This window comes from Sceloporus occidentalis, unplaced genomic scaffold (assembly GCF_023333645.1).
Source record: "Sceloporus occidentalis isolate IW3139 unplaced genomic scaffold, rSceOcc1.0.p SCAF_10, whole genome shotgun sequence".
NCBI classification, from domain to species: domain Eukaryota; kingdom Metazoa; phylum Chordata; class Lepidosauria; order Squamata; family Phrynosomatidae; genus Sceloporus; species Sceloporus occidentalis.
In genome coordinates this window covers 32,335,174-32,350,081 of record NW_028316990.1, presented here as the reverse complement: position 1 = coordinate 32,350,081, position 14,908 = coordinate 32,335,174, and the positions used below count along the sequence as shown (strand labels likewise).

General features: G+C 40.1%; 1 protein-coding gene across 1 annotated transcript in view; it reads right to left on the bottom strand.

The window, feature by feature from the left end:
* Positions 1–1,118: 1,118 nt before the first annotated feature.
* Positions 1,119–14,908, bottom strand: part of OTOA (otoancorin) — a 28,235-nt gene continuing 14,445 nt past the window's right edge. The window contains exons 21-29 of the mRNA XM_089540885.1: positions 14,605–14,737; positions 12,398–12,585; positions 10,687–10,842; positions 10,165–10,307; positions 8,772–8,908; positions 7,498–7,595; positions 4,964–5,156; positions 1,445–1,525; positions 1,119–1,234 (exon numbers count right to left, since the gene is read on the bottom strand). Coding sequence (XP_089397011.1) covers positions 1,446–1,525; positions 4,964–5,156; positions 7,498–7,595; positions 8,772–8,908; positions 10,165–10,307; positions 10,687–10,842; positions 12,398–12,585; positions 14,605–14,737 — 1,128 coding nt within the window. The 3' untranslated portion in view covers positions 1,119–1,234; position 1,445. The remainder of the gene's footprint in view (positions 1,235–1,444; positions 1,526–4,963; positions 5,157–7,497; positions 7,596–8,771; positions 8,909–10,164; positions 10,308–10,686; positions 10,843–12,397; positions 12,586–14,604; positions 14,738–14,908) is intronic.

The following is a 14,908-nucleotide window of genomic DNA, read 5'->3' as shown; positions in this document are numbered from 1 at the left end:
GCATTTCATCTCCTTTTCTATTTAACCTGTACACTGAAAGGATTGTATGAAAAGCAGAATTAGACTCAGAGGAAGACATTCAACAATATAAAATACCCAGATGACACCATACTACTAGCAGAAAATAGCAAAGACTTGGAACGATTGTTGAAGATAGTCAAGGAAGAAAGTGCAAAGGCAGGGTTACAACTGAACATCAAGAAAACAAAAATCATGACCATAAATGATTTACATCACTCTAAGATAGACAATGAAGATATTGAAACAGTTAAAAGATTTCCCATATTTTGTCTCAAGTCATAAATCAGAATGAAACCAAGAAATCGGAAGACAACTAGGACTTGGAAGGGCAGGTATGAAGAAACTAGACCAGACCTTCAAGTCTAAATATATATGGTTTCTTGCTGAAATCTGGATTGTCCATGCCATCGTATTTTCAGTGTCTATGTATGGTTATGAAAGCTAGAGAATGAAGAAAGCTGATAGGAAGAGAATAAATTCATTTGGAACATGATGCTGGAGGATGGATACTCTGGAGTCTGGACTGTCAAAAAGACAAAGAAATGGGTCCAAGAGCAAATCAAACTTGAATTCTCCCTAGAAGCCAAAATTACTAAAGGGTCTATCATAATAGATACTTTGGATCTATCACGAGAAGACATGATTTATTAGAAAATGCAATGATGCTTTATAATATAGAAGGCGGTAGAAAAAGAGGAACACTGCATTACAGCTGGATAGTTGATCACAGGGTGACTTGGAGGATAGATGGCCAGAGTCTGGGTCTTGAATGAGCAATCGAGATCCATATATTCTACCAAAAGCTTGTTCCTGGTGAAGGTGAAAACAGCTAGACTGTTTTGTTGGCGTGGATCAATATGGCTGCTTGCATTTTTGGAACCTCTTTGGGGACATGGTTATAGGGCTTGTCATGATGAGCCCCTGCACTTCACGATTTATCACTATCTTCACCTAAAAGCTATTGACCTTCTTCTATGAATGTTTAATTTGATTCTGCAGTGTCTCAGCAGCAATCAATGGCCATCAACACATCTTGTAGTTTGGACAATTAAGAAGCTAAGAAATACTGCTTAGATGCATTTCTGGGACTCACTTAAATGCAATGTTGGGTCTCACAACTACTGCAGTTCTTGGAGAGGCACAAAATATTTTCTCAGCATCAGTAGGCTTTCCTAAGAGGCTTTCCTTCTCTGTCCACATCAGTTGTAGGTCTCTGGAATACATACCAAGGTTGGGGGAATGGGAAAGCAAGAAAACATACAGCAAAATTAATACCTGAAACAGCGCTTTTAACATTTTCAAAGCTCCGTTAAAAGTACAAAGAGAACAATATTCATGATAAATTGAAAGCATGATGCAAAATGGCAAGTCTAAAGTACAATGGCTGCAAAAATAGTATTTCTGGAATAAGGATCATGCTTACCCTAAACAAGGGCCATGGATGCTGAGTACAAGATGAACACCGGAAGCACCCAAAGACTTAAACTACAGGGAAAAGGAGCACCTGTGAAGGACAAAGCATTTTGAATTAGCAGCGTCTGTGACTTGCCCATGTATCTACTTGTAAACCTGAAAAGGTTTGGGTATGAGCACAGACCAGAAAGCTATCATGAGTGTCTCCTAGCAGCCGGCACAAGGATGTGTTCTCTAAGTACATAATATTTCCCTAGGACTCCATGCTTTTTGCAGTACACTGTGTGCTACACCAGCAGGGCATTTCTATCATGGGTCATTGCCCTAACTTGTAATTATAGGAGTGTTCTGTGAAGTCGAAGGCTTTCATGGCCGGCATCCATAGTTTTTTGTGGGTTTTTTGGACTATGTGGCCATGTCCTAGAAGAGTTTATTCCTGACATTTCGCCAGCATCTGTGGGTGGCATCTGTGGCTGAAGATGCCTGCCACAGATGCTGGCGAAACATCAGGAACACCTTGGGGAATATACACTATATTCAGAAATCAGCCATGCCCCATTAAGAAGAGAAAAGCTGGCAGCATCATGAGCTTTCGTAGATTTAAATCTACTTCCTCAGATGCATTTGAACTTGGCATTGCTCACTTTAGTTCTACTTTATCTTCTTGAAATTCAAAGATACAGCTGTGTTAGTCTGTAGGATAAATATGGGGAGAGAAGCAGGCAAGAAACAACAGGCCTCTGCCTGCCAAGAAGAAGAGCCACTATCTTGAGGGGAGAGAAGCAGAGTCATGATGTGTTATGTATTGTTAATCTGATATTGGAAACCACTTTGATCGTCCACGGAAAAGCGGTATACAAATAAAGCTTATTATTATTATTATTATTATTTAGAGAGATCTTGTAGCATCTTTGAGACTAACTAAAGGAAGAAGTTGGCAGCATGAGCTTTCATAGACTAAAGTCTACTTCCTGAAATGCATTTGGACTGAAGTCTACGAAAGTTCATGTTGACAACTTCTTCCTTTAGTTAGTCTCAAAGGTGCTACAAGATCTCTCTACATACTGATCCTACAGACTAACACGGCTGTATCTTTGAATTCTAAGAAGATAAAGTAGACCTAAAGTGAGCAGTGCCAAGTCAGCTGGGAAACCAAGAAGAGATAATGAAGTCCCACTGTCACCTGGCAGCTGTTTTTGCTCAGGAGAAACCCAGAGGGAAAATATTGTTAGCAGCATCTCCATCCCACTGAGAGATCGTCCCTGTAGAGAGTAAACAGGACAGTGAGTACAAGAGAAAGTGATGTGCTTCTGTTTGTGCCAATCTGGGGACCAGTTGCCTGTGGCAATATAACATGTCTCAGATAGATTGCTGCAGATGCGGTTCTCCTTCTGCTAATATTAAATTACGCCTTCGTTTTAATTCAGGTGACTCTTGGCAATCAACCAGCTTCTCTGAAAAGGGCTTGCTATTACCAGCCGGGTATTGCACTTGTATTTAGTGATGCTTTTAAATTGCATCTGCAATTGTTTTTACCTTTGGCTTTTAATTTAAGCTCATCTTGTGTTTTAATTGTATTCTACGACTGCATCCACATTGGAGAAATAACCCAGTTTGGCACCACTATAACTGCCCTGGCTCAAGGCTATGGAATTCTTGGAGTTGGGTTTGGGGCCCTCGACAAACTCCAACTCCCAGAATTCCATAGCCTTGAGCCAGGGCAGTTAAAGCGGTGCCAAACCGAGTTATTTCTCCAGTATGGATGCCGCCTTCCTATATCTAATATTACTGTGAGCTGCCTTAAGTCTCATTTTTTGTGAGAAAGGCAAGAAGAGATAAATCCAATGCAAAAATAAATGAGTAGGCAATTGAAATAAATAAAAATAAAATCTTAAAGTGAACAATTAAGATCTTAAGTATCTTGTTCTCAAAGACGGATGCCTTTTGCCACCATCAAAACATAACAGTTCTTAATGAACCGAGATACGTATTTTACATGGGCAGCTAAAGATTCAACCTGGGCTGAAATAACGCAGCCCTCCAGATGTTGTCTGACTGCAAGTTACAGCACTCTTTGACACTGGGTTGATGGGTGCTGCAGTTCAGCAACATCTGGAGGGGCGTGTGATTCCAATCCCTGGATTAAACTGGATTACATTTCAATGCCAAAGGGCTAAAAATAATAAAAAACCAAGTCTCCATTCCATTATAACATTATGCTTTATGCAGTTGGGTTAAGGGCTCCTACCACCTCTGTGGCTGTCTTTTTCTGGTTATAGTTCCATGGAACATCACCAGACACCATCAACGTTTTAACATTCATATAAGATTTTGGTGGAAATAATGTTATAGGATATGGCTATTGTCAGTGACCATGCAATGTCCACTACCAAGCTGTATGGCTGTCTCTAGAATGCTGACAGATTAGAGAATAATCTGATGTCATGCATAAATTTCCCACTTCAGATGCTTTTAAATGATTCAGATTCAAAGGCAAATCATCCTTGTGGTGGGGTCTACCTGAACATCTAATAAGCTTGAATTGCCTGTTTTCTGCTTCTGGGGACCTCTTGCTGAAAATCACTGGCTTAGTTCTACTCCTGTGGCTGAAACCACTGGTTTAGCTTTGGCTCTCTCCTGCTGAAATTGCTTCCTGAGTCAAACATCCCTCCTTTTAAATGAAATTACTCTTACTAACCCCATAAATCCAGTATTTTGGCCAAATAATCTTGTTAGCTCATTCCCTTCCTCAAAGCCCTTATTCTGGCATAGAGGACCATGGTTAGCTTGTCCTCCTTGACTTTGTTCTGTTTCAGCCAGGAATATTTCATAGCATCTCACAAATCCAAGGAGTGGTAACCTAACCTCTGACATCTCTAAAATTTATCTTTCAAAGGAGTACTTTCCCTGCACATCGCAGCTCCCCAAAACTGCCCCCTCTTTCTCTAATGTTTAGATGTAGGTTTTGGAAAGTATTATTCTCTCCTTACTTTGGAATCTCCTTCTTTTTCTCACCTCTCCCTCCTTTTAGCAACCCATACAACTCCTACATTGCTTAATTCCATACCCTCACAGCCTTGCAAGTTGGCTCATCTTGAGTTAGTTTTAAAGTCATTTTAAAGTAACTGTATTCTGTTTGGCATGTTCTGTTCACCATTTATGAAGCTCTACTAAAATATTTGGCATACCACAATGTAACTATTGTTTACATCTTAATTTCTGTGTGTGCAATAAAATTCCTCTTTGGACAGCTCTTATGATTCAGACTAGAGCCCAGAACAGATTCATTACCTCTGCTGACATGAAAGCCATAAATTAGGAAGAAATCCAGTTGTTAGCCCCAGCTAGATCAGACTCAATAAATCAACTGCTAAATAATTAATCTATACGTATGTATATTTTATAGATTCCATGGTCTACTCTAGTTGGGACTATCAGTTGAATTTAGGCCACGATGTCCAAGAAAGCATGTGTTATCGGGCCAAGGATGCAAACCATATAAATGGCTTGGGAATCACGTTTTGCTCACCACTCAGAACAGATGTATATGTTGGTTTGATGGTACTTTCACCAAATGGAGACGTGTCAATGCTTCTTCTGGCTCCATCTAGCGCCTGTTCAAGACTCTGAAGCTGCAGCTCATTTAGATGTTGGCGCTGTGATTCTGTCACCATGGCTGCATTTGCAGGGCCAAGACTGGCTATTTGCTCTGGAGTCAGTTCCTTGACAAACAAAAAGACAGGATGTTTGCGAGAGAATTTGTTACTCAACACAAGAAAGGGCTTGAGGTGCATAGGCAAGGTCAGGAAAAAGCAAGAGATCTGTACATTATATAGACTTGCACATCAACCTGCTATTCTGCTATATATGCACCTAATTGTACTTTTTGTACAGCCTTCTTCGAAAGCTCACGCCGAACGAGCCTCAAAGAGAAACGACAACGCAGAAAGAACCACAACCTGGAAATATCACCCAAGGAGACTTTCTGCTGTGCTTTCTGCAACCGGACCTGTTTATCCCGAATTGGCCTTTTTAGTCACCAACGCGCTTGTACAAAGCGCGGGATGAGTCCTTCCTGAATCTTCGTTCGCGAAGCAAAGCCAGAGAGAGAGAGAGAGAGAGAGACAGTATATAGAATTTCATTTGCCCTGGTCAGCCGTAGCATATATAATCACTCTCTCTTCCTTACATTGCTTGGCAACTTGCTGAGCCCCAGGGGAGTTTGTATATTGAAAAAATTAAAGCCATTTGAACTAACGTTTCTCTAGTCCTCATGAAGGTGGAGATAAAGTTTAGAAATTCCATTCACAATTTACCACTATGCCAGCATTGTGTGACTGCCAGTGCCAAAAACTAATGCTAGACCTGGTATGTCTATGACTTGGATGAAAGAATAGAGGGCATTCTTATCAAATTTGCAGATGACACTAAATTAGGAAGAGTAGCTAATACCCCTGAGGACAGGATCAAAATTCAGAATGATATTAATAGATTAGAAAGCTGGGCTAAAACTAACAAAATAACTCCAACAGGGAGAAATGTAAGGTTAGGCAGAAAAAATGAAATGTATAGATATAGGATGGGGGACACCTGGCTGAACGAGATCTATATGTGAAAGGGCTCTAGGAGTCCTAGTAGACCACAAGCTGAACATGAGTCAAAAGTGTAATGCCACAGGTAAAAAGGCCAATGAGATTCTTGGCTGCATCGATAGAAGTACAGTGTCTAGATCAAGGGAAGTAATAGTGCCACTCTATTCTGCTTTGCTCAGGTCCCACCCGGAATATTGTGTCCAGTTCTGGGCAAAGCAATTCAAAAAGGATGTGGAGAAACGAGCGTGTCCAAAGGAGAGCTACTAAAGTGGTGAAAAATCTGGAAACCATGCCCTAGAGACTTAGGGAGTTGGGTATGTTTAGCCTGGAGAAGAGAAGGTTAAGGGGTGATATGATAGCCCTGTTTAAGTATTTGAACTTGAAGGGTGTCAATACTGAGGATGGAGTAAGCTTGTTTTCTGTTGTTCCAGAGACTAGAACATGGAACAATGGATGTAAGCTCCAGGAAAAGAGATTCCACCGCAACATTAGGAGGAACTTCCTGACAGTAACGGCTGTTCAACAGTGGAACACACTCCCTTGGAGATTGTGGTGGAGTCTCTTCTTTGGAGATTTTAAAACTGAAGCTTGATATCCATCTGTCAATGGGGATGCTTTGATTGTGAGTTCCTGCATGGCAGGGGGTTGGACTGGATGGCCATTGGTAGTCTCTTCCAACTCTATGATTCTATGTAATGATTACTGAAGAGGGTCCCCATTTTCATCTATGAAACATCAGAAGACCTGGATAGATGGTGTGTGTGAGAGTGGTAGCTTACTTCCACCGAAGACTAAACACGCAGAGTAGAGAGAGAAGCACACTTGCACCATTCAGCCTCCCATACATGATCTTTTATCCTCCTAGTGGTTTCTGCCCTCTCCTTTCGCATCAGAAACTCTGGGATCTGTCATCTACTTTTATCCATGCTTGCAAAGTGTGACATTAATGGCAAAATCAACTTGAACCCCTCAATAAACAAAAGGATGTCATAGGTTGTCTCCCTGTCAGATCTTTCCTTCCACTGCAGAGAATAAATCTGCATCGCAGAGTGTGGCCCCATGATTAAGCCTCCTTTTGAAACCAAACACTTATTATAATTGTACAATAATTATCTCTCCATGTAGAACAATGCAGGCAATTTGTACAACTGACAGCTACAACGGTACTTTGGAGCTGCTCTTGGTTTTATATAGTGTTTTTAATCTTTCAAAATAAACCCTCTCCCACAATACGCTTTTTCTACCTTTGAAATATAGAACAGGTTGGGCAATGCAACAAAACCAGATCACTCCCACCACTGGAAATTAAACACACACAATACACACACAACAAGCCTGGAAACCTCCAGAAACAGCAATTATTTTCTATCATCACGTGCCGTGAATGAATGCATCTATTCTTGTTGCCATTTATTTAAAACAAAGTAAAAGCAATGGACGGAAAAGAGAATTGAACCAACCTCATACTTACTTTGAACATTTCATCGGGGATACATTTTATTGCTCTGGGGTGGAAGTAAGGCATCAATTCTTTATCAATAGCTTTTAATTCAGTGTCATTTAAACCCGCTAGAAAGAGAGAGAGAGAGAGAGAAAGAGATCAAAAGACCATCTCACTCCATGTTAATTAGGATACATCTGAGGCTTATGGGCATTTTAGAGCCTCCTCAAGCTTCAGCTGATCAATATTTGAATGTAAAATGTTTTCAGAACCTCTGGGAAATCAGGTCCTTAAGACAACAAGGAGAAACTCTGCAATTAAACGGACGTTTGATGGGCAGCAACTATTGTCAAAGTGCACTTTAGTAATCCAATGTTTGTTTTCCTTTGAGCCTTTTTCAAAGATGCCATTTCCTTTTCGTTTTTCTCATCCTTTCAATATCCCTGCGGTAAGAATCGCCACTTCCACGTCAGAAATCAAGGTTTTCATGAGTCATGCCATATGTTACACGGACTTACATCACACAATCCAGCACAACGTTAAGCAGATTTAACTTAATGGAACTGATTCCTGAGCAAATGTTACACTGTTAGGTTAATTTGCAAATGTTTATTAAGGACTAAGGCCCAGTGGGTAGGGTCTAAATGTCCTAAAAACACCAGATCCCATTTGATCTTGGAAGCTAAGCAGGGTTAGTATTTGGATGGGAGACCACAAACGAATACGAGGTGCTGTTGGCTACATTTGAGAGGAAGGAACTGAGTATTCCTTGCCTAAGAAATCCCTATGAAATTAATGGAGTTACCATAAGTCTACCTTATTATAGTTTTTATTCATTTTTGTCTTATATTGAATTATATTATACTTATCCCTCCACACTTGCTAAAGTTAGGGGCACAAGACGCTCATAAATGTGGGAAAACCACAAATAACAAAAACGCTATGTTTTTACCTAAAGGAACACCTCTCTAGGAATCTCTAGGTCCTCCAGTGCAACTATGTGCTCAACGTCCGACAGACACTGACCACAGAGTTGCGCTGGAGGAGCTTCAAATGGCTAGTGGAGTGTTCTCTCTAGGAATCTCTAGGTCCTTCAATGTGATCTTTGGTTAAAGTTGATCACAGAGTTGCGCTGGAGGACCTAGATATTCCTGGAAAGGACATATTAATAAAATTAAATTGGCAACACTGCTTACATCTGGAGATTGTACTCAAGGTTCAATAGACACCAATATACCATGCATCATAGGGAAAAAGTGGTATTCTGATGCAGAGAAAAATCATTGTCATGGATGCTGCCTTACCTGCAATGGTACCAATCTCCTGCAAGATAGCTCTGTCCCAGGCTGTGGCAATTCCAAACACAGACTCTGCCTTCTTTTTAAAGCCTTCCAGGACACTTGCGTTACATGGCAAAGAACCGATCCTTGCAACGACAGCACTGTGGAAAAAGGAAAGAGAATACATCATCACATCCTGTAATTTGTATGCAGGTTACAAATGCATTGCATCAAAACCTTTTTACTGCTGCTCCATGCATGATGTTTTTCCTGACTGATGCAGCTTAAAGACGAAGATGAAAGAACCTCATGACCCAAATGGAGTACCTGAATATCTCTTCTGTTGCTTCTCATAGCTTTCATGCACATTTAAATCAGCCAACATGGTGGAGTGGTTTGAGTGGCGGACAAAGGTCTAAAACACACTGCAGAAATAATCCAGTTTGAGACCTGGCTCAGTGCTAGAGAATCCTGGGAATTGTACTTTGTTGTAACCTTGTGAGAAGGCTAAACGTCTCACAAAATTACAGTTCCCAGAACTCCCTAGCATTGAGCCAGGGCAGTTAAAACAGTCTCAAACTGGATTATTTCCACACTGTGTTTTGAACCTAGGACTCTGGGAGACCTGGCTTCAAATCCTCGCTCAGCCATAGAAACTCAGAGAACGACACTGGGCAAGTCACACTCTCTCAGGACATGATCATCTGAGCCTCAGTCTCACTGCAAGATGGATTAATTCTCTAATGTATTTTAGCCTAAAGACATCCAGCCACTGCTAAAATCACTGAAAGGAAGGGTATCTTATGTTTTAAAAAAGTTGTTTTTATTTATTGATGTTGATAGATATGTATCTTTTACAACATCTTCATTTCCTATAAATGCTTTGCAGCTGCATAACTTAAAACCAAAAGCCAATACTCAACCTGATGGTCCATGGGAAGAGTTTTGTAACTGTATAATGATTTACTTATTGAGCTTTAACTATATATAGAGGAACGGACTGGCCAAACCAACTCTGAGTATTCCTTGCCTAAGAAAACCCTATCAAATTCATGGGGTTGCCCCCAATTTCCATAACATTTTGCTTCCTTATTGTTTTCACTTTGTGAACGGAAGGCTTACAAATTTCAACAGACACTAAATGTTTAGTTATCTCCTCATTTAAAGACCTTTAATGACAGCTTCTTTTAAGTCAATATGTTTTTCATTGCTGATCCATTCCGTGTTTTATAAATTGTGTTCAACTGTATTTTGTTTTTGAGTTCAGCATTATTTTGAAAGTTTGAGGAAATGTATGTAAGAAGCATCCTCTTACCATTATTGTTATTTTTTAAAAATCCTAGATATCACCATACTTGTCCCCTTCCTCTTCTATTATGCATCATATTTCATTAATGAAAGCAAGAGGCTATCGTACCTGAATTCAGTTGCATTTATGGCTGCAATCTCTGTGGCATTCAGAGCGCAAAGAGCAGAACCGAGTCCTGCCAGATCAAAACTTTTCAAAGCGTCCATCGCTTGGCCTGAATCTTCCAGAAAGCTCTGTAAAATGGACCTGGCCTGTGAGAAAGAATCAACCAACGAAGATATGACTGTTTTTAATTCATTAGCTGAGAAAGAAACACATAGGATTCTAGCAATTGTTTAAGAACTTAAAACGTAACTCGTTTAATGCTTATAGTGATAAATATGGATAGCTATAAGAGATATTTGGTAAGTGGGAAAATAATAAGACCTTTAAGTGACACGATGAATCAGGACCAGTTATAGAGAGTACATTAGGAAGTAAGGTTTTGTTTGAAAAATAAAGTAAATATATAAAAAAGAAATATCTGAGAACCATCCTAAAGACCTTTGAACCCAACAAGGAGTCCACTCAAGACACACTTCAGTTCATCTTTATTATGGTCATAGAGGAGCACATTCAAGACACACTTACCTGCAAAGGGTCCCATTCTGTTTGCTCACTAAGGGCAGCAACGGTATCAATTGAACTCAAATCCAGAGCTTCAATCTCTGTCTCATTTAGTGCTATAGCGATGCGTCGAAGAGAAACGATGTGATAATTCTTCCAGCTTGTCAATGGGCCCCAGACCTTAAAAATAAAAAGCAACATCTTGTAATGAAATTAATATTAACTCATATGGAATCACACATTTGGCTATCTATAAAGTATATGATAGTGAAATCCCATATTTCTTGTATGTAAGAAGGTACTTGCATTTAAAGGGGGAATTAATTAAGAACAATTCACTTTACAAAAGTCCTGCTCCCGGTGAAGATGAAAACTGCTAAAACTCCTGTTTGCCTGATGAAGAAGCCAGTGTGACTTCAAAAGCTTGCAACATGTAATTGTGCATTTTGTTTGGCTCAATAAAGGTATCATTGTTTGGAAGTTATAGGATTTGCTATATGGCCAACACTGGTTTGCTGATATAAATCGACATTGTTGTTGTTGTGTGCAGTCAGTTCATTTTTGGCTTATGGCAACATACGATGAACTGAACCTATTATGGTTTTCTTGGCAAGATTTGTTCAGAAAGGGGTTTGCTATTGCCTTCCTCTGAGGCTCCGCCACATGCACGCACCCCATTATATCCTATGGGGCTCGAGCATAGGCATATTTTCCCTTACGTGGGAGGATCTGGATTCCCCGCGTAAGGAGAGGGCGCACTGTAGTTGCAAAACCAAGTCTAAAAGGGCAGAGAGGGGTGCCAGCTCCCACTTCTTTGAAGCATGGTTACGAATTATTTCAGAGCCATGTATTTTGAGCTTAGCAGTGTAGCTTTGCTAAAAATGCCTGCTGCTTGAAGGATTACGAGTGGTTTAGCACATTACAGAAGTAAGTATGTATCTGCCAGCTGAGCACAGCTGGTGCATGTTTAATCTTTATGGTAATTTCTCCAGGCTGAGAGTTCACTCTCTGAGGAATGTTTTTAAAAAAAGAAAAGAAAAGCACTTTCCTGGCTCAGGACAACAAATCAACTGATCAATCTTGCTATTAAGACCGAAGCAGCGTAATTTTGTTCTGGTGTTGTAGCGTTTGATCCTTCAGAACAGCGGCAACCATTTTTGCAAATTGTGTTTTTTTAATTGGTATGGAAGAAGAGAGAAGTCTGCTTAAGTCTATTTTAATAGACTCATAGAGCTGGAAGAGACCCCAAGGGCAATCCAGTCCAACCTCCTGCCATGCAGGAACACAGAATCAAAGCATCCCCGACAGATGGCCATCCAGCCTCTGCTTAAAGACCTCCAAGGAAGAACACTGTCAAACAGCTCTTACAGAGGCTGGATGGCCATCTGTTGTGCATGCTTTGATTGAGAGTTCCTGCATGGCAGGGGGTTAGACTGGATGGCCCTTGCGGTCTCTTCCAACTCTGTGATTTTTACTGTCAGGATGTTCCTCCTACTGTTGAGGCAGAATCTCTTTTCCTGTAGCTTGCATCCATTGTTCTGGGTCCTGTTCTCTGGAGCAGCAGAAAACAAGTTTGCTCCATCCTCAATATGATATCCCTTCAAATACTTAAACAGAGCTGTCATATCACCCCTTAACCTTCTCTTCTGCAGATTAAACATACCCAGCTCCTCTTGAAGTTCTTTGGAATCCAGACTTAACCTTTCTTTCCCTCAAATCCTGCATTTATAGCTACCTGCTTAGCTTTCTCTTTTAGTGCAGCAAGCTGAGATGCATTGAAAGTGCTGATGGAGCCAAGAAGTTCCACCGTCTTGCTGAAAGTGCCTGGATCCATGCAGATTAATTCCTCAACTGACCAAAACATATTTGCTTCTGATAATTTTATAATCTCTTCTGAGGAAGGAGGGGCAACCGTTGCACAATCTGAAATGGAATAAAATGTTTTTTATTTATTATTTATGTACATGTCCAACATTTATGATCCAATAGGTTTCCAGGTGACTGCGATCCTGTGAAAGGCTTTCAGATTGCAGCGCTATTGTCCCATCATTGAAATGGCATGGCATTAACGCAAACTCCCATTAATGCTAAATGCCAGGCAATGCTGCTTCAGTGATGAGACAATGATGGGAACTGTGCCGTGTTGTTTGAAAGCCTTTCACACAGTCACAGTCAATCATGCTTTCCAGATGGGATAATGTCCGGATAAGCCTTATGAAAATCTCCTTGTGATCGCTCTATGAGAAAGCGAAAAGGACAGGACAAGGACGTTTCATTCCCCATCTGATAATCTCCTGTGAAATGGTAGAAGCTATGGAGATGCTAGCAAAATGTCAGGAAAAAACCTCTTCTAGAACATGGCCACAGAGCCTGAAAACCCCACAAAAAAAACTATGGCAAAAATCCTTTCAAAAAGTATTTTTCCATGAGAGGGAGCAGATGTAGGGTGTCATAAAAAGGCAGCAAAGTATTAGTTATTTACTTGGTTATTATGAACTTTCTACTCCCCGGGAGATGGAGGAGGCAAGCGTTCATTTTCCACAACCAGGCAAAAATAACTTGGCTTCCTTTGGGTCCTACCAGCAGCTGTGTGAGAGGATGGCAGCATTTGCTATTTTGCATCAGGAAACAAAAAGTGTGGAGCACAGCCTCTAAAAAAATGTAAAGCCTGGTGAAAAGCTTAGAGAAATTTTGTTTTGCATTTCAGCCTAAATATTCAAGCATCCTTGGATTTGACCAGCCTCCGAAATAAAATGGAACATCATCACAGCTGCTGCTGTGGAGCTGAGCTCTCACCACTAAATAAATTACAACGAGGATGTACCAAACAGATTTGTGCTTGGAACGGAAGCAAAAAGGAGGATTTATTTCAATCAGATAGATGCAGAAACCAGCAGAACATCCTAACAAGATTGCATCTGCTGGGTCAACAGAGGGAAGGACAAGAAAGACAAACATGAGTCTTTATATTCTTCCAGAGGAACCAACATATCACCTCATGCTGCCAACGTCTTTCATTCAGTCTCAAAGGTGCTACAAGATCTCTGTACATACTGATTCTACAGACTAACACAGCTATATCTTTGAATTCTATCTTATACATGTTTATGCAGAAACAAGTCCTGCCTTTCTCCTCCCGTCCAGGACAGAAAAGGTTTGAGAAGAGGAGGAGGAGGGATCAATTTATTTATTTATATTTATTATTTATTTCATTTTTATGCCACCCAAGGCAGCTCACAAGAGAAAACACCTTAAAAACAATTTAAAATAACAGTTACAACAGTATAAAATTTACTGTTTATAAAAACAGTATAAAAAAAATTTAAGGCCTCCAAGTTTTGCACCTCTTTTGAGCAATTCCTGCAAACACTGGATTAAGGAGAAATAATCTGCAGGCTCAAATTGCCACATTTTCTCTCTCTCTCTTTTTTATACTGCAAAATAAAATCAAAGTAAATTAAATTAAACAAAATAATTATCCGTAGCATACTTGGCCAGATGCCTAGGAAGTGCATGAATAAGCCAAACAAATGTGACCTGCAACATAATGTGGCAGTGTGGAGTGCAACTGTTCCAAGATTTCAGCCACTCCGATCCATTTGCCACCCTTCACTTTGATATACCACCATAAAGTACATTATGTGCCCTGTATTTAGCCCTCTCCCCAGAGCTTAGGTCCTTCATTATGGCTTCATAAACAAAAGAAGTCACAACTTGAACATCAGAAACAGAGCAAATTATCGCATGACAATACTCTTAATTGGAAGGAGGAGCATATGCAATTTTTGTCTGGCACATCGTTGCACAGGAAACAGCTGAATCAACATACACTGATGTGTGACAAAGGATTAAATTGAAATAATCTGTGGGCTCACATTTACATAGTTTCTGTTTGGCTTCTTCTCTTAAACAGAGAAAAATAATAATAATTAAATGACTTACCAAGGGTTAAATTTGGTGCACTAAACGGGATGCTTGTGTTGCGAACACATTCAAAATAAGCCAACAAGAGCTCTTCTGATAGAGGAACTGGTCCAGATTTCTTTGATGCTATTTCTGATATGATATCAGGAAACTTTGGTAGGGGGAGGAGGGATAAAAGGTTATTATTTGTAGATAAGAGGTTATTATTTGTAGATAATTATTGCTCTTCCGTCACATTTCATTTTGTTTTGTTCTTAAAAGGCCAGCAATTTTACTTGTAAACTATTCAACATTTTTATCAATAACTTGGATGAAGGAATAG